This window comes from Danio aesculapii, chromosome 2 (assembly GCF_903798145.1).
Source record: "Danio aesculapii chromosome 2, fDanAes4.1, whole genome shotgun sequence".
Classification (NCBI taxonomy): Eukaryota; Metazoa; Chordata; class Actinopteri; order Cypriniformes; family Danionidae; genus Danio; species Danio aesculapii.
In genome coordinates this window covers 36,958,786-36,986,078 of record NC_079436.1, presented here as the reverse complement: position 1 = coordinate 36,986,078, position 27,293 = coordinate 36,958,786, and the positions used below count along the sequence as shown (strand labels likewise).

Sequence of the window (27,293 nt, the reverse complement as noted above, 5' to 3'; positions counted from 1 at the left end):
TTTCAACGGCTCTCGATGAACTCTGGGTGAACTAAAACATCTTTGATTTGATTGGTCAACTACGATGACATCCATAAACACTTCATTTTTATATTGGTTTCAAAAACAGTTACTGAATATATTACAGAAACCTACAACATTGGAAAAAGACGGAGATGTTGTTACAATCTGCATAATACATTTTAAAGAAGGGAGAAAGAAGAAGAAAATAAAATAAAACAAAGAGGGGAGATTATATAAGGTTACATACATTGAAAGCCATTTTAGACTTTTAAAATACTTTTTGTATTTTATGCCTATTAAAGACAAAACATGACTTGGTCAATAAAGAATAGACAGAATTGGATTTCTTTCAAGAGTTGTAATAAAAGAAATTTATATCAAAAGTATTTAAACAAATATCAGCCTTTGTCTTTTCTAAGGGACAGGTACATACTTCCGTCTAAAATAGTTTCACACAAGTACATTCACAAAAAAAGATGAACAATGCTTTCTTCCGTGTCACAAAATGTACATTTGCTTTCAATATCTAGCAAATATTTACTAAGCAAACTATTCCAAAGATAGCATCTAAGAAATATTTTGATATGTAATTTCTTTTACTTTGTTAGTTAGCAAATATGTGCTGTATTCTATTACTGAGGGTTCAATATTTAGCTTTTTAGAAAACTCAGAAAATGAATATAACTTATCAAAACTTTAGCTAATAGCAATAAATCTGTGACAAACAAGCAGTCAAACATTTGTTTACCAGAATTTTATTTCAATATTTAGAGTGTTCACAAAAAAAAAGAAACTTGTTTTGCACTGAGTGACAGATGCACAATGATTATTATTTTAATTATATGCATATTAATGCAAGCATACAGACAGTAGAGAGCTCAGATATACTGTAGTAACAGAAAGGACAGTCACAGAGCGTTTAGTCACACAACATGGCTCTTTTTAATCACGTTCTGATCTTAAAAGATTTCATTACTTCATCTTATAAAGGAAAAGCATATGTGAGGAGAAGCATATCTATTTTCATCCACGTTTTAACAGCACGTGAGTGTTTAGCGGAACTGCAGTGGACTGACACGCAACCCAATCACATCTTTCCCGATCTCAGTTACCTGGAAAACAGGAGAGAGACAGCCAATCAAAACCCATTCTCCACAGTCCACATACTGAAAATATTAGACTTCCTGAATTCACTAATTAAATAATAGCTGAGAACTGACCTGTGTGACCCTGCAGACCTCTCCTTTGTATTTGGGGCAGTAGCAGGCTCCAGACAGGGGACATTTCTCTACGGGCCGCCCGCGGTACAGAGGAGTGTAAGAGGCTGCGCAGATGTCGAAGGGATTGTGAGGATCATAGTTGAGCTGGTGAGCATCTGTCAGACTCTTCTCACAGGCTGCAAGAATTTTACGTGTCTGACAAGGAAAGATGAAGAACATTGGATTATTATTGAGGGATGTTTTTCACAAGAAGGACAGGAATGTAAACACTTGAGAAAAATGTATTATTTACTGAGATTTACATATTTAATAATGTCAATCTACTATTTTCTACTATTTGCTTATTATTAAAGATTACAGGCATACAATTAAATGCAAGTAAATCTAAAAAACTAAAATAATAATAAAATATACATGAATGTATAAGACAAAAACAACAAATTATTAGTAAAAAAAAACGAATACAGGGGCGTCCAAACTCTGTACTGGAGGGCCGATGTCCTGCAAAGTTTAGTTCCAACCATAATCAGACACAGCTGGGCTAGCTAATCAAGCTCTAACTAGGCCAGGTGTGTTGAGGCAAGTTGGAGCTAAAATCTGCAGGACACTGACTGGTCAGGACAGAGTTTAGGAACCCCTTCTCTTATAGCTACTTCATGCAAAAGTAACACACACAAATTTATAGACAGTGCATTAAATTAAATTATAATTATTTCTTTCTTTATTTCCCAAATGTACTGAGATAGATTACTATCCGCTTGTTAAGTGTGACGTCACGCAAATTTATATCTATCTGACTATCTATCTATCTATCTATATATATATATAGATAGATATATAGATATATAGATAGATATATAGATATATATATATATATATATATATATATATAGATAGATAGATAAATAACTCATATAATATATCTACTAAAAGACAGAAAATATTACTGTACAAACTGCATTGTACAAAAATCAGATGAACATTTTCATATTATTCAATAATATTACTGCAATTAATTTAAAAAGTGAATAAATTGAGACGTACACACATTTACTCAAGTAAATAAACAGAATTATTGATGGGCTAAAAATCTGCAGAATTCTGTGGAAATCTGCGGAATTCTGCGCGCGCAGATTCCATGTGGGCCTAGTCATCGATAAGTCACGACTTAACAAGCGGATAGGTATAAAATAAATGGAACTAAATATACAAACTAAATTAATTAAAAAAAAAACAAAATAAATTAATAAAATGAGTCAATAAAACTATAAATAAAACTATAAGCGCAAAATGACGAAAAACAGCATATTAATAAAAAAAATTATAATAAAAACTAATAGATACATGATACAGCAGTAACAATGGCTTAAATGGCATAAATATATGATGGTCTTGGAAAATTATAAAGCCTATATTAAAAAAAAATCTCAATATATATTATGGTCATTTCTAAAATTAATTTAATAATAATAACAATAATAATAATAACAACAACTTTTGAAAAATTATTAAAATGATCTCTTTGATTACCTTACGTACATGTATGTTTTTCAAAAGAAACATATTACAGACACTCCAATAAGATAATCTGCTGTTCAAAATTAACCTTTAATGCGTGCATAACATTAGGCCATGCGATGCATTACAACAGGGGTGTTCAAACTCAGTCCTGGAGGGCTGGTGCACTGCATATTTTAGTTCCAACTAGGCATGGGCCAGTATAAGATTCTGGCGGTTTTATAGTATTGTGATGATTGCTCTAAAATATATTCTTTTTCAATGTCTGGGTACAAAACAAAAACTTTTTTTCCACTTTAAACACAATAGATCTTGTTTTAAGAAACATAAAATATTTTGGATCAGTAAACATGTCAGGCTAAATAGTTCAAACGAATCATTGTCCTTATTTGTTTCAAAAACACAGATTTCTTTATGACTTAAAATGGCATCTTTAGATATCTTTTCTGCTGGAGATACTGTTGTCCAAAAGACTAAATATAGACAAAATTAAATAAAAAAAAATATATTACATATACCGTAGGAACAGATTTTGGTGGTTTTAAACGTCAACTTTTCCAAACCGCGATATACCTTGAAAACAGTCATCATCCCATGCCTAGTTCCAACCCCAATTAAACACACCTGAACCAGGCAGTTATACTACAAATTCCTTTAACACGCCTGCCTGGAAGTTTGGAGCTAAACTATGCAGGACACTGGCCTTTAAGGACCGAGTTTGAACACCCCTGCATTACACTGTCCTAAAAAAAAATAACCTAACCCTAATAAAAACACAATCAACAATTCACCTGCTGTGCCACTTCAGGTTTGGGGCCCAGCTCAAGCAGACGGCGAGCGAAACCTGCTGCAGTTTTAAAGTTGCGCAGTTTGAAAAAAAGATTGAGTGCCGTTCTCAAAACCAACACCATGTGGACAGGCTGCAGACTGCAGTGTGTGAAGTACGCCGCCATCTGAAACACACAGAAGAGATATAAATATCAATTTAGCCCATAAGTTGCTGCACATTTCAGATGATAAAAAAAGGCAACACTCTAGAAAGCACTTACCTCACAAATTCTCTTCTGCTCATCAAGACTGTCTTTAGGAAGTTTCTTCCTCTCCGTCTCCATCGTAAGGCCAATAATATATTCCTTACAAATAGTGATCAGCTGCTGGGCCTGAGTAACAGAAAAGTAGCGTTAATTTTGATTGTAATAGTCAGGCTTCATTCACAATGCATTTTTTGTCCATCCTAATGTGCTACTTTTCTATAGTTCTATGTAAACGAGCTCAAGCATTACGCTCATGTCTCTCATCTTTAGCAGTGCCTAACACACATGCCGTGTGTTTTAAATTAAATTAAAGTTAAAAGAATTTCAACTTCAACAAGTTCAACAAGCCCTGCACAATGCAAGTTGTAAGCTGTGGACCGAGCAGAAAAACTCAGAGGCGGGGCCAGCTTCTGTTTACACTAGCAAGTTGTCATGACATCGGTTTTATTTGAGGTCAACATGATGGAAGAGGCGCTTATTTAAAGGGCACCTAGTTTTACCCCTTTTTTAAGATTTAATATTAATATTATGGTTCTTCTGAGTGTGCCAGTTTAGGTTCAGCTCAAAACAATTTAGATTTTTTTTATTATAATGTGTTAAAAAGTGTCATTTTGGGGCCGTGTACACAGGTTGCTGTTTTAGGGATGTGTTGCTTCACATGAGAATTAGTTTCGACTTCCCGCCCAACTTAACAAGGGGGCAGAGCCAAGAGCTCCCCTGCTTTGTGTATGGCAACAGACAGGCAGACAGAGAGAAGCAACATGAGTGAGAGGACCAGCATTCAGCCGTACATGTATGACTCGGACACAGACCAAGCAGAGACTACTAAAGCATTTGTGTCTTTGAATAGTTTTACAGCCAACTGTGTGCTAGTTTAAAGTTCTGAGCTTGTACACCGAGACTAATAACCACGCACACTGAATTAACTTTGACTGAGGCTATAACTAAAGGGCGTCACACCGGACATGCCACTCAGAGCCAGACACCAGACGCGCACATTTGCATGTTATTTACAATGAAACTATTCACATGGCGCTCTGTGGCGTGGCAGAAATATGAAGTGTCCCGAGTCATGGCTGGGCGCCACGGACAGCCGTCAATTTACGGCGCCGGTGTGTGTACACCGATAGAAACCTATGTTTAGAATTCTAAAATGCATGGCGCTGCGCGTGGCCGAGTGGTGCTTCTAGTGTACGACCAGGTGTGAGGGAAGCTCACGTGAGGCAATGCGCTCGCACTTTCCAGCTGCACCTAGTTAAGATCACAGGGAGCTTCTGTGACCACGGGAAATGAAAACGGTTTAAGGAAGACGCAATGAAAAGTACATATGTTTGCAAACCCACCTAAAGTTACAAACAATGACACCGATCATGTGGTGAATGTTGATCTTGTGTTGAGCCCAATGAGCCTTACATCTAAAAATAGAAGGGTGTTTCTTTGGTGACATCACTTTGGCTCACACGCTAAAAATGGCAGACGTGAAACAACAAACTGAGGATATGGTAATGCGCGCCTGTCAGTCAATTCGGTGGACGGGGGACCGCACTCCTACGTGCGGTCGATCTCAAAACTGCTCCAATTGGTCCACCGTTTGTATGTTGTTATATTGAAAAAAAAAAAAAAAGGACTGGGTGTGTTTATATCACCCCAATTTGACGGTTTATACACTATACCTACACATATGCCTGTCCAAACAGCTTGAAAAGTAGATTTTTCACCATAGGTGCCCTTTAAAAAACATTCCTGAGCACATGTGTATTTTGATTACTAAAATTCCCTTTTGGTTTAGATTAAACTTTGTCATTACACATGTAAAAGTACAAGGCACCAAAATGCAGTTTAGGTCTAACCAGGAGTGCAATAGCAGCAACTGCAGGATATAGGTATAAGTTATAAAGTGCAATTATAGAAAAACTATGGTAATATTTACAGATGGATGTACTATGAACATTATATACAGGTTGCATTAGTTATGAACAGAGATTAACAATAGATGAATGCATGTACAGGTTGCTATTAATAATATATACATATATATGAATATAATTACAAATGTATATGTACAGTGGGTACTTAGTATTTAGTTATTTGGGTATTTAGTTATCTGAATCATTTTAGTTTTAAATCTATTCAGTTGACTTGAATTTAATTGATTAAAAACAAACAGGTAAATCGTCAAATAATAAACGTGTATACAAAATTTCTAAGCTCATTCATATGATGGAAAACATTTTTAAACATGAATAATGTGAATGTTTTAATAATACAGACACAGATTTAAATCTGTGATTCGGGTTATCCACATCTTATCTCTAATGCTTTTATCTTTCTCTTCTCCTACATATGAACATTTTCAAAGATTTACATGTTTTGAAATGTGCCTTTTTTATTCGATGTTGGATGTAATCTCAACTGAAAAAGGAAGAACATGGGGCATAGAGTAGCTCCTCCCCTTTTAAAAAAAACAGCTAATAGCATTTTGTTTATTGTTTCAGAGTTTGAGCTCAAGCGCATGAAATGAAAAGCAAATGTGAAGTGTCCTGTAGGTGGCACGACATGTCAGATGCTAGAGAGCATTTGATTGATCAAGATTTAATAAGAATGTGAAGTATGTATGCAGTGACTTAAAAGTAACCATTGTCTATCCATTTAGGCGAAGTGACAAACTACAAGCTTTGGATGTTTATACAGTTTTATATTTTCTGAACGTTAATTCGGTCATTGTTTTGGAGCACATTTGCTAATAGATATCCTTAAAACTAACATCTAAAAAACGTTTTCAATTTCACGAAGAGATAGAGATTTGCTTCAATTTACCAGGTAGATCTGTAGGTTAGATTTTTACTGACTAGATCTTTCACCAAATCATCCCTGCCTAACATGTTCGTCGAGACTTTATTTGTTGATGACCATACATTTTCATTATAGCTTTGGTCATTCAAAACTTTTTATTTAGTTACGGTCTCATATCTGTCATTTAAAATTAAGTTGCGAAAACAGCATGAAAATCCTAAACAAAAATGACACTGGAGTAATGTTTGCGACTCAGATCTGTCAAATGACTGAAAACGCACCTCTGCAATCTCTTGTTTGTTGTCGACCACGAGCAGAGGTACGGAGAGGAGAATGGCTCTGAATCGTTCCACGGCGTCCTCGAATCGGCCTGAGGTGGTCATCTGATAGCACTGCTGCAGGCGAGAAATGAGGTCAGCAAGACGCAGACCCACCGCTGGCAGACCTCCTTTAGGCCCGCTGTCCTTCCAGTTCCTCAGGGGAAAACTGTGCAGGCAGGGCAAAGACGGCAGGCCCAGGTAACAGGTGTGGCCACGGGACAGAGTCTGCATGAAGAGCTGCTTATACGGCCCAAACTGAACAACGCCAACCTGGTCATGTAGTAACTGTTGAAGAGAAGAATCAAAATAAAATTAGAAATAGCCAAAATAATAATAATAATCTGACATTTCAATGTTTTAATGCAGGTACATTAACGTAAAACTATAAAAAGACCTTTAGCTTCAACCCTTTCTCACGAGACAACTGAAGTTCAGAGTTTTTAAAGTCATCTGTGGAATTAATGAATAATTAAATTGAAACCAAAATCGAGATAAGGTTTGGTGCAATCATCACATAAAAAGGCTGTATGTATTGTTAGTTTTACTGTTAATATTTGAATTTTATATAGGACTGGGTGATTTGACCAAAAATCTAAATCTCGATTAATTAAACATTTTAATTCCATGACAATTAATGAGCGATTATTTTATACATTTTTTTGCACTCATAGTTCACTGACAGGTTTTGTACCAATGTTCACATATTATAAGTGAGAGGTTTATAAATGAAGGGTGCATTACTTGATTTTAAAACAATTACAGGAAACACACACTATCTACAAACTATGATTATTTATTAAACATCAATGTTGAACAACTGAAATAAAATAAACATTGCCTAAAACAAACAAAAACAAAATTGAAAACAAAAATTCATTATTTTCATCGTTTTTAAGAGCAGAAAATAAGGAGTATCTCTTCTGAATAAATTAACTCTTGTATATCCTGTAAATAATATTTTAAGCATTTCTTGCAGCTTCTAGAAGCAAATATGTTAATAATAATTTTATTGTAATGGAAAATATGCCACCCAAAGACATCTCTGGCGCAGCTTCCAATCACCGTCAATGTAGTGCAAACGTGCAACGTGTAGTTACATTATTTTTTGAGAGGTGCACAGGTATGCGACCATGTAAAGGCTTCACCGGACCATACCAGTGCGTTCGACGCAGAAGTATAAATCAGTCTTAACAGAGCGAGGTCATGTGACTCCACAAGCAGTAGGAAAAGTAATTGAAAAAAAATGTATGGATTACAGGTTCTGAATGTCGATTTCGATTACTTTCCGATTAATCCACCAGCCCTAATTATATAGTGAAATATTACAATAACAATATTTCTTAATTTATTTTTACAACAAACAACAAAAGTAAATAATAAAGAATAATAGTAACCAAATATTTTGATTCAATATAAATAATAATAATGTAAAATAATCAATTATTAGTGCTACAATATAGCAAATCAGATTTTTTTAAAAAGCTATTTTTAACAGTAGAATAAAAAGTAATTTCTTATTTTAATATTTCAGTGAGAATAATAATAAAAACAGGCCCAAAAACTACAAAGTAATATCAATTACCAAATCAATAATATTATTAATCATAATAATATATTTTAAATTATTTTAAAGCATGTAAGAACTACAAAAGGCACTATTGTAATCACAAGAAATTATACATTTGTAATTATATTATTTTTTGATTTTTATTATTTATTATATTTATATTATATAGTATAATTATTTTTAGTAGATTTATTTTATCTTTAGATTATTATTTATTAGATTTATATATTATAGTATTATTATAATAATTATTATTATTTGTAGAGTAATATTATGTTCAGGGTTTATACAAGAATCAGAGATTGATATTCAATAGCTTTTAAGACCTTTTTTAAAGACTCTTTGGATACATTAAGACCTCATCACCACTTCATGTTTCAACCAGTAACACTGCCGACATTTTAACTTACTAAATACTGATTGCAAGAAACAAATCCTAAACTAAAACTGTATTTATTTACTTAATAAAAATGTTAAGGTGGCACCTTTAAAGCAGCAGGAATAACAGTGTTTCTCTGGTTACTACAGCAAACAAAGCAGCGTGATGTTAAATCTAGCAGGGTTTTTATTTTTATTTTATAAACTACACAGCATCCAAATATTCAAAGATTAAATTCAGGTAAACTTTAGCATACTGATAATAACTAAAAATATTAATAAATAGTGATAAATACTAAAAATAACTAAAAATAGCATTTAAGAGGTATTAATACTTTAAGGGCCTTAAAATTTCTCTAAATAGATTTATAAATTTGTTATAATTTTTAAGACCCCGCGGACAACTTGATTTTTAGTGCACCGGAGCACCGGAAATGTATTTTAAACAATACAATTAAAATGTATTATTAGGTGGTAAAAGAATATATTAACAACAGCAAAAAGCCCTAATCTGTAGTTTAGCAAGATTTCATTACCCTCATAGCAGTCTCAAAAGAGCCAGCCAGTATGTGATCCACAGACAGCTGGGAGTTGTTGCACCACATCTGGGTTGGGCTTGTGCCCTTAGTGGGTGGCACAAAGAAGCCTTCACCCTCTGTGCCGCCTCCACCAACAGAAGGTACATCCTTTGTTAAAGGGAAAAACAAAACATAACAGTTACGATCTTACAGTTAAGATTGAGAATAAATCCAGCTGTAGATGGAAGTGGCTTATTTCAGTTCTACACCATTCGTACCAGCTCGGGTGGGAGATCTAGATCTTCCTCAACATCCCAGCCTCCTCCGTCCTCTTTCCCAATGGCTCCCTCATCACCAAATCCCTCTTGAGCATCCATAAAGCCATCTGAGCAGAGCATCAGGAATCAGTGTTGGGTTAGAAAAGAAAACATAGCTTCTATTGTAAGTCAAAAAGTGTCATTTTGGTCAATAAATGTGGGTTGAAAAGGGCCTTGAATTATGCCATATGTCCTGAATCAGAACACAGACTTATTGTGATTATTATTTAACCTGCTTATTCTATGCACATCTTTGTTTTTGTATTATATATATATATATATATATATATATATATATATATATATATATATATATATATATATATATATATATATATATATATATATATATATATATATATATATATATATATATATACACTATTTTTTTTATGTCCACATGCATATATATGTGTGTGTGTTCAAGCATCGTTTAGGTGCCAGTAACTTTATAAAGTTTCACTATAGAGAGTTTTTTTGCCATATCAGATTCAATGGCTATTTTAATACCAAAAACTGATTAAAAAAAAAAAAAAGCACAAACTATTTATAAATAACACTTTTTCTATAATACATAGGCTTATAACAATACATAAAAACAGTAATTAATATATACACAATAAAAATCTGTAACCGTAAAATGCATTTTTGAATAAAAAACTTAAATAAATAATGCTTTTTTTCTAGAGGGAGTTTGAAGAAATTATCTCATTGCAAAAGTATGTGCTTTACATTTAGGATGTTTTTGCAATACTGACATTTTTTAGCAGCTTAAGTCTACTGTGTCCAATATGCCATCTTGTATAAATAACGTCATCGTATCATGAATGAAATAATCATTTGATTTGGTGTTTTCGCAATAGTAAATACCTTCATCCAAATGAAGTTCTGCATCTTCTCCCCAGCCTTCACCTCCTGGAGCATCCATGTCCAGATCAGCAACCATCTGCCCTGCTCGTCCTACACAAACAAAAAAAAAAAAATTCACAGTATTTATCAAAATGAGATACATTTAACCTCATAAATCTTGGCAGTCGACTCAACATGCGACTCAAAAACAGCAGATCACCTTTGGCAGCGATGGCTCCCTCAAAGAAGCCCTTGGAGACGGTGAGCAGAGGCCAGTTTGTGTCCAGAGGGTTGATGGGAGGTGGAGGCTGCAGCAGTTGAGCATTGGGGTCCACCTCTGGCACCTGTTCAGGAACGTAAATCACAGCTCAATAATTCTGATCAAACACTCGGCTATAAATATAATGAGGACAGATCATACCATTTCTTTTTCTAGGTCAAAGGTCTCCTTCAGGGCTTCAGCTTCCTCATCCATCCCGTGAGTGGCAGCTGTCAGGTAAGCTAGAGACTCTAAGAAGGTACACGGTACAGATGATGACATTTGTATAATACGATATATTAGCATTCAAATGATGATGAAATTAAAAACAGTGACAAAACTCACTCTGCCCACAGTTCTTGAGGATCCGCACTCGCTCACTGACGTCACCCAGGTACAGAGCGCCCTGATAGTGTCCACTCATGTCCTTTCTTATCTCAGCTGTGAAGACATATATCATATATTTTCATTTAATGCCATGTCAGCAACAATGGCTATTTTCATGGCGAAAACAATTTAATAACAAATATACAATTAAAAAACAAAAACAAATTCATAAATTAGATTCTTCAGCTGTTAAAAAAAAAATCAGACGGTATTTTAAATAAGACGTCTATTTCTCATAATAGGCTTAATTTGCACTTGGTAATTGGTACTCTTTTGTTACTCCAATCACAAGTGAACTACACTACATAAAATGCAAATGGAGTGAAAAATGTTTTTAAGCTTTTTTACTTTTGACCACTTTTCAGAGGTAGTCAGATTTTTTAGCATTTCATAGTATAATTGCTCATGTGGTCAGCATCCAACCATCATATTTGAGATATTTTTTTGTGAATTGCTCATGAACATTTTTTAATTCAGGTGCATTCGGCATTTTTATTCATGTAAATTTCCTAAAAACCTAAACATCAGGCACTTTCCTTCTAAAGGACACATGCAAAAATTTGGATCTGTCATCATTATATTTTATGGGGAAGCCAACATGCTCCCAGACATGAATAGTGTTAGAAGCTTTTAAAGTTTGTTTGTTTCACTAACTGGATTAGCATAACCTGTTCACATGAACATTCACATTAACTTAAGAAAAAAAATTACTAGACTATTTTAAGAAGAAATAGACAAACTGTAATTTGTGAAAGTTTAAAAAAAAAAAAAAAAAAAAAAAAAGCCAAGATCCAGAATACATCTCATCGGAGCACTTGTGATTAGGGGTTTCACTAATAAATGTGCCATATGAACAAAATGGGGGTGGAAATGTGCTTACGCCACTTCCCCGCACAATAAAAAACGTGACTGAAAAATGTGTACAACCAAGTAAACATTTAATTTCAATATTAAATAAATTTTACCACTTTAAATAATCTTACGAGCGAAAATCAACAATAAATCAATTAAAATTTATTCTTCCGTACGCTCACTTTTAGTAAGGTTTCTACACAGGGTTTAATAAACGAGACCCCACATATCTGAAAACCTATTAATTCCACTAGGGCTGCAGAATCCCATAAAAATAAATCAACATCACGCATCAATGTTGTGACAAAAATAAAGCAGCACATCTGTTTTTAAAATGACTAATAATCAAATGTTCCCAGAACACTAAATCAGCATGTTAGAATGATTCCTCCTAAAGAGAGTCATTTTTTCTCGTCACTCACCGATCTTCATCATCTTCCTGAGCTTTGTCAGGTTGCCAGTGATGAGGTACAGAAATGTGAGCTTGTCAAAGTTCTTGGTTCTCTGGTAGCACATCTCCACCACCTGGTGATGGCCCTGCAGAAGTGCAGCCTCGCCAAGACGCTCCCAACAGCTTCGCTCATCTAGGGCTTTTGCAGCCTCCAGCGCCACCTGCAGGAACAGTCAAGTTCAAAATAAGCAGGTAATAAGAGGTAAAAGTGTTCAAGGCTTCAACATCTAAAAATGTCAATTCTTCGTACCTCAATGTTTCCACACTCCAGTGCCAAACTGAAACGGGTCTTCTCATCTTTGACAAAATGCAGTGCGACCTCTGGGTAGCCCTTCTTCTGCAGGTAGGCAATGATGGACTGGCCTACTAGCTTAGCATTCCGCACCATGTGAAGAACCTGAGGGTGTTGGGCAGAAAATAATGGGTCATTAATAGAGTAGATAATCTGAACTAAACTAAAACTATTATAAAAATTATTGTTGTTGAACTGAAATCCAGTTGAAATGAAATAAAACTGAAATAAATTTAAATACTTTAACAAAATGTAAATAAATCAAAATTAATATAAAAAAACTATTAAAATTATAATTAAAAAAAATAAATCACAACAAAATTTATTAAAACAATAAAACAAAACAATAAAACTAATTCAATTAAAAACAAATTAAATTAAATAAAAACAGCTGAAATTAAACACATCATAATTGTACTTAATGTATACAATAACTTAATTTACATGCAAATATTGTAAGATGTAAAAATAAAGCTAAATTAATATATATATATATATATATAAAAATTAAATGTGCTAACTGAAAAAAAAAATTAAAATTAATTTAACAAATGATAAAATATAAAATAAAAAGTGTTTTTAAAACAAAAAAAAAAAGTGCAAATCTGATTGCTGAACACTAACCTCTTCATATTTGCGGTTGACCAGAGCCAGTTTAAATCGGTACTCGGTGGGGTCAATGTTAAGCACACGTGGTCTGCACTCCCGATCCAGGCAATAAACGCTGTTACCCCTCACTCTTGTCACATAGATGGGCAGATCCAATGTACGGATTATACCATGATCGCTATAAGAAAAATTCAATTAGATCAGCAACCTAATAGATCAACCAAGCAGCAGTGTTTTCACAATCAAAAGGCTGTTGGGGCAGTACCCAGATGTCAGAGCATATTTGATATGGTTGGAGGTGGTGTAGATGAAGACTTCATTCTCAGCCCAGGCTCCGCTCTTCACCCGGATGTTCTCATGGATGTTGCACAGACTCTCTAACTTCTTGTTGCAGATCATGATGGCTGAAAAAAGCAAGAGCGAAAGGTTGGATATGCGTCATAACATGATAAATATAAGTGTCAACATTTAAAGTGGATCAAAAACTCTCATCAAAGTTGTCCTAAAACTATTAAGAAACAGCCATTCTTGTCTTAGGACATTTTTGATCCACTTCAAATGTTGACTACTGTACATAAAAGACACAAGGCAAAAAACACTTCTATAATAAAATTTAAGATCCAAAAACTAGAATGTTGAAGCCTATGCGAGAAATGAGTGAGTTCTGAGTACCGTGTTTGGCCAGCAGGGCCACGTGGTTGGCGTCGGAGCTCCACACCACATATTTGACTTTGGCTATTTTGACCGTGGCCAGAGAGCGCTTCTGCTGGACATCAAATAGCGTGACTCCTTCAGCATCCCGTAGCAGGAGTGAGCCGGTTCCAGCATAGAAGATCTCCTCACAGCTCGGGACCTGGACCTTCTTCACAATCTCATTCTTCAGGTTTTTTATCAGGAGCTGCAGTGGTGTAGGAGAAACAGGATGAGCCTTGATGTTTTAGAGTGTGTACTAAGGCTATGTGCTGTATTGGCAAGAGTTATGAAACAATAAAAGGCAATGCTGTGAGAAAAGCAATATAGTGTTAAGGAGATTTTTTTAATATACAATTGAAGTCAGAATTATTATCCCCCCTTTAAATATTTTTTCTTTTTTAAATATTTCTCAAATAATGTTTAACAGAGCAGAGAAATTTTCAAAGTATGTCTGATAATTTTTTTTCTTCTGGAGAAAGTCTTATTTGTTTTATTTAGGCTATAATAAGAGCAGTTTTAAATTTATGAACCATTTTAAGGTCAAAATTATTAGCCCCTTTAAGCTATTTTTCCCCCGCTAGTCTACAGAGTAAACCATCATTATACAATAGCTTGCCTAATTACCCTAACCTGCCTAGTTAACCTAATTAACCTAGTTAAGCCTTTAAATGTCACTTTAGGCTGTATTGAAGTGTCTTGACAATTATCTAGTAAAATTTTATTTACTGTCATCATGGCAAAGATAAAATAAATCATTTATTAGAAATGAGTTATTAAAACTATTATGTTTAGAAATGTGTTGAAAAAAAAATCTTCTCTCCATTAAACAGAAATTGGCGAAAAATAAACGGGGGGCTAATCATTCTAACTTCAACTGTATCATAAACATTTATTACTCCCTGAAATGTACAACTTCATAAGGACAAATATTGAAGCAATACAAACACTTGCAGAATTCTTAATGTTAAAAAAAAAGGTTGCAGACTGTATCCATTCTTAAATGCTGCAATAAGATTTAAATACTACACATGTAAACAATCTACTTAATGAAGTGTAAGATCATGAAAACATGAACTGAACTAGACTAGTGCTGAAATGTAGTTCATTCCCATAATGCAGTGTGCGTTTATGCTTGACTTAACTATGACTGAACTAAAAATGCTTTCTGCGCACCCAACATGCTGAAAACCCTCAAACTTAAGGAAAAGTGTTTTTAAATGAGACTGAAGAAGTTGTATTTAAACTTCATAAGTGTTCATTTGTTAAGGTTATCATGATGCAAGAATTACAAGGTTTTGTTGGCCACAGCCTACTTTTTCTACAATTATTGAAAATACAGTAGAAAAATCATTGATTCATTTATTGTCTTTTCGGTTTAGTCCCTTTATTAATCAGCGGTCGCCACAGTGGAATGAACCGCCAACTTATCCAGCATATGTTTCACGCAGCAGATGCTCTTCTAGCTGCAACCCATCACTAAGAAACACCCATACACCATGGACAATTTAGCTTAATCAATTCACCTATATCACATGTTTTTGGACTTGTAGGGAAACCGGAGCACCCGGAGGAAACCCACGCGAACACAGGGAGAACATGCAAACTCCACACAGAAATGCCAACTGACCCTGCTGGGGCTCGAACCAGCAACCTTCTTGCTATGAGACAATTGTGCTACCCACTGCGCCACCGTGCTGCCCCACTGGAAAAGTCTTTTTAAAAATCTTTTTAAAAAAGATAATGTCACCCAAGTTGGCCTCAAAAACAAATACACCATATACATTTTCTCTTGAACAAATGTTGCCTGATTCACTTACTGAGTGCATGCGGTCGAGTACGGCAAACCGGTTCCTGGCCACCCAAACTGCAGTCAGACCAGAGGAGCGCTTTCCCTCAGGAGCTGAAAATATGCAAGAAATGATGAAACATAACATTTTACACATGAAATAAAGAGTTCCAAAAAGAAAAGTTCAAATGTTACCATCAGGATTCTGGGAGTCACTCTCTCTGGGAATGGAGTACAGATCGTAAGTGCTGTTTTCCAAATTAGTAGCTCTCTGGAGAAAAAGGAGAAAAATAAATAAACAAATAAATCTTGATTTTGGGGGTCCAAAATGAAAACGTACTAACTATATATTCACCATCATGTATTTTTAAACCTGTAGTGCTGAACACAAAAGATGATATCTTGAAGAAAACCTGGAACCATTGTCACTTCCACAGTAGAAAAAACAAATATTATGGAAGCCAATGATTATAGGTTTCCAGCTTCTTCAAAATATATTATTTTGTGTTCAGCAAAAAAAGTAAAACAGGATTGAAACAAGAAAAGGCTGAGTAAATGACAGAATTTTCATTTTTGGGGGGAATCATCCCTATTTATGACTGTACTTGAGCAGGCTACTCACAGTGCACAACAGGACAGCATTTTCTGCTGGGTTGTAGGACATGCTGAACACTGGGAATTTGGATCCACTGTGAAGACAAAAGAAACAGTTCAACTGAAGAGTTCAATGGCACACTATCACTTTTAGATACACTTTTACAGACTTTTACTCAAAACACAATCAGAAATAGGACAAAACCGCACATACCTGCGTAGCTGCATCACAGCTGTATCTTTACTGCTGTTAAAGTCGAGCTGACGCAGGAAACGATCCTTTACATAGTAAAGCATGTTACCATACACAGCATAAGCTGGACGTTCCCTTTCCAGTTTAAACACCAGCATCCCACTGTCATGGCCTGAAAAGTTACATAAAAACAGTCAAAAGTGGCACATGTAATCACCAAAAAACATCTAGGTCAACATGATTAGTAACCTACCAGCAGCAAACAGGTTGAGGTTGGGGTGAGCACCCAGAACCCAGAAGCGGTCGTGATCTCTGCGGAAGGTCTGGACACCGGTTCTCTTGGACATGTCCCACACACGGATGCTCTTGTCCTCAGAGTTGGACAGGATAAGCTCCTGACGGGGGTGAAACACCGCACAGGACACATTGTTGTAGTGTCCCCGACAGGTGTCCAACTCCCACGCTTTAGACTCTAGAGGAGGGCATCATAAACAAAAAAAGAATTAATTCTACTAATAGAGTGAATCTGTTGGACACACAATGTCATACAGGATAGCTAATTTTAATGAAAACACACATATTTAAAACTTTAGACAGAGCTGTAGAATATAATATTTTTATAATGCATTACAATGCTAATCTAAGCGATTCTGTAGCGATGCTAAAAAAACAAATAATTGAATACATTTTAAATAATGTACTTAAGTAGGGCTATCAATACAATACTTTATTGTCAGACTTGCATCTGAAATTTTTCTAACATAACAACCTGATAAATACTCCTTACAAAGAGACAAAGACATACAAAAAAAACTATTCATTTTACATGGGCTTTATTCAGCTCCACGACAGCCTGACGTATGAATTACTTTTTTTAATTTCACTTTATTAGAACTTGGGACTCTAAATCGACGGTTAGAATTTAATGCTATAAATTCATGATTCAACGACGGTCATGATTTCTCAAGAGGTTTTCCTACTATCTTTGATTTACTATTTTAATCTCATTCATCAACTTTGTTTTTAGACTTACAGACTCACACACCATACAGAATTGCAATACTGCAGATCACTCATAAGTACAGACATTAAAATACTTTACTTTTTTTTGCTGCTCCAAAAGATCTAATCCGTAGCAAAAAATAGATTCTTTGTGTTATCTTGTTACACACAAGACCAATGTGCTCTTTCCATGAAACCTTGTTGTATATTATTACACCCAAATAATTATATTTGTCTACCTGTCTGATGTTTACACTGTGTATAACTACAGGGTTTGTAGATGTATCAGACATTATGGACCTGAACACAATTTCCTCAGATTTTTCTAGGTTAATCACAAGAGCATTTTTGTCACACCACCAAAAGATCCAAACAACGAGAATTAAAGAAAGAAAAAAATCTGATCCATGACCGTCATTTTTTCCATACAATTCTACGTACCATTCATCCTCCAAATCTTGACCTGCCGGTCATCTGCTCCTGACACAATGAGAGGCATGCTAGGATGGAAAGCTGCCCAGTTTACGCCTCGATCATGACCCTGAGACCACAGAAGCAGAATATAAACTTTCATTCAAACCAACAACAAACTTCCATCATTCAAACCTAATAAACTGGAGATGTTTTATAAAGTACTACAGTCATATTTTATTTTACCTCCAGAACATGTTTGACTACCGCATCAGAGGCTCCAAACAGGTCGACACCAGAGATGCCGCGCACCTCAGTGTCCACAGCACCCGGAGACAAGTTCTTCTTTCTCAGACCTGGAAGCAACATTTACAGTCCGACACACACAGGGGACCCGTTTACAAATTACACAGGAACACCCACATAGCAGGGAGGGAAGAGAGAGGAACACCGTTAAAACTGCTGCTTTAAAATGCATTTGTGACAGTAAAAACATACATTTTGTTGGGCTACTAAACATTCGCTGGTGCTTAAGAACACAAAACACGACATACGGCCTCCATTAAGTCTAAACCGGAGTTAAAAGATAGATCACTTATAAATGGACAATTCTGCCATTATTCTCTTACCCTCCATTTTGTTAAAACCTGTTTGAATATCCTGTCTCTATTGAACACAAATGACGACACTTTGAAGAGTTTTGGAAACTGTAGCCATTGACATCCATAGTATTTATTCTTTTCATACCATAGACATCAATGGCAACTGGTTTCCAACATTCTTCAAAGTATCTTAAATTGTGTCCAACAACAACAACAAAAAAAAAAAAACGTAATGCTTTAGAACAGGGTTTCTCAACCACGTTCTCAACACTGTGTGTTTTGGATGTCTCCTTTGTCACACCCAAAACAGGTCTTTTAGTCCCAGGTAATGAGCTGTTGATCTGATTCAGGTGTGTTTGGTTAGGGAGACACAAAAAACGTGCAGTGCTGGTGGTCCTCCAGGTACGTGGTTGAGAAACACTTCTTTAGAACAACTTGATGGTAAAAAAAATTTAATTTTTAAGTGAACTATCCCCTTTAAGATAGCAGAGCAAGCTTAGCCAACAAAACAAAGACAACAATCATTCAAAACACATAAAAGCTTAATTGTGATTACTCAAGGATCAATATATTTTCTCATTTGGTTGGATGAGTGTAAATCAACAGGAGAGAGATATGATTGGCTTAACTGAGGTGAGAAAAGGAGAGCAGAATGTGTGTCTGAAATCTCAGCACTCTAAACGGTCGCTAAATGAATAGAAGTCCAACAAAAGCTGCACTACAAATCAATGCACAGGTGCGGATGTTTCCAGAAGGAGCTGCACAGGAAATGAGCAGGGATGGATCTGACTGGTGGATTGATGGGGTGGAGCGTGTCGAAATGTTCTCTGGAGGGGCGCTGGATGTTAGAGGAGTGACGAAGACTTTAGTAAAGTCATGCATTTAGTTACTGCATATTCAAATGCATTTATAGATTGACTATGATCATGCATTTATGTAGTCTTAATAGTTTATACTGTATATGTACATATGGAAAAAAGAAGAAAATTTCAATTTTAAATTCTCAGTTTCTCTGAATTCATGATTTATAGTTGTGGGTTTCAGTAAAGCTTTTTTTAATTCTGTAAACTACTTGTGCAACTCATTCAAATGTTAAAACAGGGTTTCTAAAGGTTTCATCAAGTCAAATTTAAGACTTAAAACTTTTTTAAGAAAAAAAAGGAAAAGTTTGACTTGCACAATGCTAAACGTTAAGGATTTTTTCTATCGGCCCAGTTCAAACATAAGAAACCCATTAAAAACAAATGTTGTTAAGAAAGATAATTAAACTCATATTGGTAAATAGAGTTAATAAAATAAGCTTTTGTTAAAACATTTATTGAAATAAAATGTTAGTGATTGGACTGATTTTAGCCTGATTGGGTAGCTTTACATGGACATAGGAAAATTGAGACCTGTTAAAAATGATTTAAGGCCTACAACACAATATTTTAGTGAATTTAAGACTGTTTAAGGGCTAAAATTTAGATTTTGACATTTTGAAGACTAAGATCCTGTCGACATCCTGAAAAATAAGTCATATACTCCATTTCTTTTGGCATAAACTACACACTTACGCCAAGGGCCGTTTATATCAAAGTTGATATTTAGCCTCGCCATGTTGGTGTTTCGTAACATTTAATTTTATGAGGTGGGTCGTTAGCTCAACGCTCAACCCCCAAGCTGGAGGACCAGGGCATAAACTACATAAAAGACTTATTTTCTGAGAGCACAAAACTGACTGTTGTAAATTCAGAAAAGTTAAGAGATCAATATTTGTTGAATATCCTTAACCTTTAAGACAAATAATCATTCTGTGATTTTCAGAAGTCAAAAATGAATACTAAAGAAATAAAATAAATACTATTTTAAAAGGAATATTACCAGATTCAGACTTTTATAGAATAAAACAAATCCTTACTACAACCAGTAACTAATGAAACAAGTAAATCCAGTGAAACTGAAAATTTAATTCTTTTCTTTTCCATAACTGGTTAATATATACAGTAATATTGTTTAATCATTATTCCTTGTAGAGTAAATTAAAGCGAGCATTAAAGTCGAAATGGTTGAGAACTACGGTGTTATACTAAATGGAATGCAATATACAAACTATAATATATAACTACATTTAATATCTTTGAATTATTCATGCAGCAATGTACCAATTTTAAACTTTCACATGAAGAGAAACAGATAGAGCAAGAACTTTATATATTTAGTGTTTAGTAATGAGTATTTGTTGTCAGTCAGTGCAGAATGAAGCAGTTTTAAAGGTTAATAAGCAGAGGACACAGACATAAACAACATTAAAACATGCAGAATCTCAAAAACACCTCTAACATTTACCTAAATTATGTCATTTGGTATTTTATGAATGAATTGTTCCATAAAAGAATCACCTTTAAGTGATGTAATCTTACAAAGGATATATAGATCAAATCAAAAGACAAATGTGAGAGGTATTTTTGCTTTGAGCCCACAGAGTCTGTTCTGTACACAATGTAAAAAGAGGACATGAGGAAGACAATGGCAACAAGCAGCCTTCATCTTCCTCCATGTTCTCTTTCTCCATTCCCACCTCCCCAGCCTTCCCAAAACACTCAATCCTGTCCCAAGCCTCCTCACCGGAAATATCCCACACGCGCACAGTCTGATCCAAGCTTGCCGACACCACCAGGTCCTCAGAGGGATGGAACTGAGCGCACATCACATAGTGATTATGTCCCGTCAGCACACTACAGAGAAGAGACAACACAGATGGAGAGATATGTTACAGTATTTTGAGAGAAAACATTTTTGACAATCAATTTGTTTATAATAGGGGAAATTTTGATGAAAATTAAAATATATATATTAGCAAGTGCAAATAAAGTATGTGTTATATGAGTTAGAAACATTCATTTAAATGTACATCATTCTTAATGGCTCAAAAAATAAGCTTTAAAACGAAAACTACACAAAACAGGCTCATTTTTTTAAGTCACAGAGGAGTTAAATAGTTCAGTTTTATCTTTTTGTAATCCATTCAGTTGATCTCTGGGTCTGACAAAAGCACTTTTATCTTAGCTTAGATTGAATCATATTCGATTTTGATAATGGTCCTATTTAAAGCTGGACTCTTCCCAGGTAGCAAAAAATTATGGCCCAGATTTGGCATAAAGCTGGCACAACAGGCATTCATTCGGCACTGGCATACAGCTTGTGGGCCAAACAATGGTGGCACCATCTTTAAGGAGGCACACAATACTCGGGCCAGATGTAAAATGTAGCATTTGGCCCAGTTGTTAATAATTGATATGTGGGCCACATAAATTTGGCCTATCTTGAGCAACACTTAAAATACATTTTTCTTATATTTGAATAAAGAAAAACAATTCTATCAATCAGGTCGCTTCGAGAAAAAGCACGCCCATAGTATGCTTAAAGCACAAAGCTTCATGGGTTTATCATTTTCATTGCAGTCGTGACACACCAACATATCTGGCCCAGTTATGGGTTATTAACTTGGCTGAAACTTGGCCCAGATATGATCCATGTTTGGCCCTTGTCTGGAAGACAGACTTGGTCCAGTCATGTATCGTAATTTACTGTGGCATGTGGGCCATGCAAAAGCTGATTGTGTGTGCCTGAGAAATTTTGCTATGTGGGTTCTGTAGTTATGTCATGTACTAAGACTGACGGAAAATTAAAAATGGCTCTTTTCTTGGTGGATTTGGTTAGAAACTATCCTCTCATTCTGATGTAATAATCAATAACTTTTCTGTCGTAACATGGCTGCAGCAGACACAACGATATTACACAATACCTGAAAATATTACCCAGTTAGGTTAACAGTGCTGCGTTATATCATTGCTCGCTTGCAAGCCATGTTACGATAGAAAAGTCCTAGAGTGTGGTTCTGGCCTAGAAAATAGCAATTTTCAATTTTCTATCAGTCTTAGTACACAATGTAACTACAGAACAGTCAAACTTTAAATAGGACCATTATTAAAACACTTCTGATTCATAACTCACACTATGCAAAGCATGGTTCGGTTGGGCTTTGGCATGGTATGCTTGTGGTGTGAGTGCAAAGCGCGCCTTAGCCCGAAACTGAAGACACAATGTCACTTTTAAGGGGCTGTTTCATTTAGATTTATTAATCATTCTTACTTTTCAACGAACGCGAAGTGTCCTAGTTTATTAAAGACGCAAACCCCTTGGTGCACGTCAGCTGCCACCTTCAGCAAACCACCTAATACGTGCAGCACACTGGCTTTTATGATAATTTATGAGTATAAAAAGTTGTGGATCTGTTCAGCAGAACATTTGACTGCATGTCACTGCATCCCAAACGACTAAAAATAATACAAAAACGATATAACTAAAGCAACGTCGACTGTGGTGAGCGAGAGCGCTTCTCTTCCTGTAAAACTGAACAGTCACATTATCGATGACGCAAGCGTGCTCTAGTTCAGAAGGCAAAATGTTGTGTGAGCTGAGGAGGAGAGGGGAGGGGGGCCAATCACGCTTCGGCACGGTTCAAGACAACAGTACCTATTGCGAGTATGGTCTAAAAAGAAAATACATGTAACTGCAAAAGAGTAGTTAAATAGGAAAATTATCAAAATTAACTTTTTTTAAGGAGCGAGATGCTAATGGTCTAATCTGAATCAAAGATTTATGCTTCTCATCACTAATTTAAGTGCTTCCAGCAGACCTGGAGATCAGCTGAATGGATAAAAAAAAAAAAAAAAAAAAAGTAAAACTCAACTGTATTAGTCTAGGTGACTTGCACAATAAGCCTATGACAACCAACAATTTCCTTTTAATAAACTGTATAATGCAGATTTCTTTATATTTCCACTAGTTCTAAATCTATATAAAAACTCACCAGACACACGTCCTGGACTGCCAGTTCCATATACGAATGGTCTGATCATCTGAAGCACTCAAGATCCAGGGATACTCCTGAAGAAGAGAACTATATGTTCGTGTCTTGTGGCATTTATTTAGTAAACATTACTGAAAATGATTAAATCGCATCACAAAGTTGACAGGGCTCACATGGTGGAAGAATGTGGTGCGAATGTAGTCAAGATGTCCAAGAAGAGTGAAAAGACACCGACGCAGCTTGTAATTCCAAACCTAACCATAAAGAGCAAAAAAATGTATTAAAAACATATTAAATTAATAATTATGTAACAGAATCTCAACAACAATTTATTTAATAATTTAAACAATTAAATGAAATATTTACATTAATTTACTGCTTTAGTTTTTTTTAAATAGTCATCATACAAAAAAAATCATGTTAAAAATTATAATCTACAGTTTGATCAATTATTTCATCAAAACAGATTGTTAAAAAAAAAAAAAACATTTTAATTTTTTGGGTCAAATGGAAGTCCATTTAGGCTAATAAACAAGGGCAAAACACTTAAATCTCCATTACACTTATTACTTGATGACTGAAAATCAAATGCCTGTAATGTATTAGTAAAAATATACTCGTTAATACTAAAATTAACTTTAACATACCCTTATCAAATGATTCTAACTTTAAGATTTGTTTATTAAAAACAACAACGAAGGACCCAAACCTTGATCTTGTAGTCATCTCCTCCAGACACAAACAGAGGCTGCTGCTTATGGAAGTCGATACCTCTGACTGGACCTAAACCAATTCACACAATCATAAGAGCTCAGGAAAAAATAGCATGAGTTTATGAATCGTTGATCAGCTGTTTCATACCATCATGTTCATCAAACTTGTCGATAAGAGTGCACATGCGATAATCCCAGAGCTGGATGACACCATTGTGCAGACTAGCGAGAATCCAGGGCCGCTTTGGGTGGAAACTCAGCCCTGCAGAAGATGACAGAAGTTTTCATTAACCGTTTAAATCCCCACCAAGAAAAAAATGTTTGGATGTTAAAAATGTCGCTAGTTTACATAGATGAAAAAGCTGAAAAATCTGAAAAAAAAAAGATGAAAAATCAAAAAATTTGAAATGAAAGACCTTTTTTTTTTTTTTTAAATATACATTTTTGAGCACTAAATTACCTTTTTTTAATTTTTTTTTTTAAGTATGCCATAAAATATTTCAGATTCTCATTTAACATGACTTTGGTTTTATTGTAAAAAAAAATTAAAATAAATCAGAAAACAAGTGTAGCAGTGCAACAGGATTTTTGTTTGATTTTAATTTGAAGTCATTCTATAAATGACTTTAACAGTCATTATTTAAAACAGTAAAAACATGGTCAGCGTTTTGTAGAGGGGCAGTCACAGGATTAACATAAGAGACTTTTTTTGACACTTTTTTTTTTTTTACTTTTCATAAAAAGTAAATTGCTAAATTGTCCATAGTGTATGAGTGTGAATGAGTGTGTATAGATGTGTCCTAGTGATGGGTTGCAGCTGGAAGAGCATCCGCTGCACAAAACATATGCTGGATAAGTTGGTGGTTCATTCCTCTGTGACCACCCCTGATAAATAAAGGGACTAAGCCAAAAAGAAAATGAATGAATGAATGAATGAATGAATGAATGAATGAAAGAAAATAACAAAACTAAGATAACAATTAAATAAACAATAAGTTATGTTTTTTGGTTGGACTGTATTGAAGTATAGAAAACCAGTAATTGAAGTATAGAAATCCAGTTATCAAATGTAAAACAACACAGAATTGTATTTATTTTATTGTATTAAATAAACAATTCATATTTACTAAAGTGGCAAACTTTATAAATTCTTGTGTACAAATAGTTTAAATTCTCTTAAATTCTCTTAAACTCTTAAGTCACAGGCCTTAAAAAACACATCCAAATTTAAGTCTTTCATATTAATAAATTAGAGTTCAACTTTGCAATGACTTCACAGATCTCATGTTCTGAACTGTTTTCTGGTTAATTACACATTAATATATAATATACAAGAAATATTGTGCAGCCCTAGTTTTAATACTCAAACATATTATTCAGGTAAAGTTGGTTTTATATTCACACATTTGGACTGTCTTCATAGAAGAATCATTTCAGAAAAGTATTTTTTGCATGTTCTAAATAGTGAAATTACATTAGCAGCCAATGACTATCAAAGTACAACATTGTTTACAGTCAGTTTAATAGAGCTAATGCTGTTTTGAAGTCATATTTACACCTGATTTCAGCAGGGTTCATACACATTTTTACTAATTAAATTCCATGATTTTTCTAAGACTTAAGTAAATTTTCTTGACCTACTGTTTCATGCAATGCCTACATATGCGTGGTAAAAGAAAATCAACGCATGTTCAAATTTATTACTGCACATCATAAAACACGCAACAATCTATTTAGGTTCAATTTATATCTATGTAAAATTGATTTAGATAACGTTTACACCGCACTATTAATGTGACAGTATATGATTGGCCAATGACCGAAAAGAAGTAAATAACCTATATTTAAGTATTCAAAGATATCTGTTTTCCATGACTTTTCCAAAACTTTTCTAGGCCTGGAAAATGCCATGTCAAAATTCCATGACTTTTCCAGGTTTTCCATGAGCGCATGAACCCTGTTTCAGGCTGAATATTCAACGTTTTTAAAAGAGACTGTCACAAGTTGTCACTGTTAAAAAATGAACAAATGTTTGAATATAAAACCAACTTTACCTCAATAAACATATTATTACTATTATAAAACTAAAAATATGTTAGTAATTCTTAATGTAATGGATTCACCTGTGCCTCACATTATAAAGACAGTCAACTGGACAGCGTATTCGGATAAAACCATGATTACAGTAACCATATTATTATCATCGATTCTTTATTTAAAATGACAGTTTAGGCAAATTATTGTCATGACTAAACCTGAAGAAAATCTCTAACGTTACTGCGGCGATTGGAAGGCTAACGAATATTAGCGCTTTGCTAACGCTGAATCTCATACAGTGTTTAAAACGATCTAAACAAAATCATTGCTGAATAAGACAGTAGATTACATCCTACACCCATAAAGAATAGATTAAAATCAGAAAATATACAAAACAATAGTCCTCAATAGGTACATCATACAGGCGTAACGTTAAAGTGAAGTTAGCAAGAGCAAATATCATACCTTTCACTCGGGCCGACTTTGTCTCAAATTTGGTCAACATCTCCACCGATAATGCAAAATGAACAGGAATGTGTTATGTGTGAAGATATAGATCCGTTTTGTGCGAATTTGAATCCTAAAATCATCCCCCGGTAAGAAGGGATTTTGCGAGTATGATTCTGCAGCTCGACTTCCGTAGCTGACACGTCTCCTCAATCCACTCAACACGGGCCTTGCTTTCATGCGCGAACAAATAAAGCTTTTACTATTCAAATGCCAGCATCGCAAGCTCCACGTCACAGAGGCCTCGTCATCCTTTAGATTTATTAGTCGTTTTCTGGAAGAATAAAATCCATTATGTTAAATGTTAGATGTTATTATGAACAAGTATGATTATGGAGGGTTACATTTTCTTTGTATTGTCATCTTTAAACAATACTTTCAAAGTTAACTGGCTTAGGCAATTTATAAGTAACCCAAACTGAACTTGGAATCTTATCCTCAATTACCTTTTTTTCCAAAACTGGGTGGTCTCTCTTTTCTACTGATTTGTAACTATAATATTGCTCGAATTCCTTATAAATTATCAAATTTTC

General features: G+C 34.7%; 1 protein-coding gene across 1 annotated transcript; it reads right to left on the bottom strand.

Moving 5' to 3' along the window:
• Positions 1-742: 742 nt before the first annotated feature.
• On the bottom strand, positions 743-26,914 carry LOC130245692 (coatomer subunit alpha). The gene is made up of 29 exons (XM_056478449.1): positions 26,719-26,914; positions 24,365-24,478; positions 24,213-24,286; positions 23,677-23,757; positions 23,504-23,580; positions 21,256-21,365; positions 18,293-18,402; positions 18,077-18,176; positions 16,887-17,105; positions 16,655-16,805; positions 16,469-16,535; positions 16,042-16,117; positions 15,878-15,960; positions 14,040-14,265; positions 13,633-13,771; positions 13,383-13,545; positions 12,717-12,863; positions 12,438-12,627; positions 11,122-11,217; positions 10,939-11,027; positions 10,738-10,861; positions 10,539-10,628; positions 9,630-9,736; positions 9,370-9,519; positions 6,850-7,173; positions 3,791-3,901; positions 3,533-3,694; positions 1,224-1,418; positions 743-1,115 (listed from the first exon to the last, which is right to left on the bottom strand). Exons 1-29 carry the CDS (start codon positions 26,756-26,758, stop codon positions 1,056-1,058), a joined length of 3,675 nt encoding a protein of 1,224 aa, XP_056334424.1. The 5' UTR covers positions 26,759-26,914; the 3' UTR covers positions 743-1,055.
• Positions 26,915-27,293: the final 379 nt, after the last annotated feature.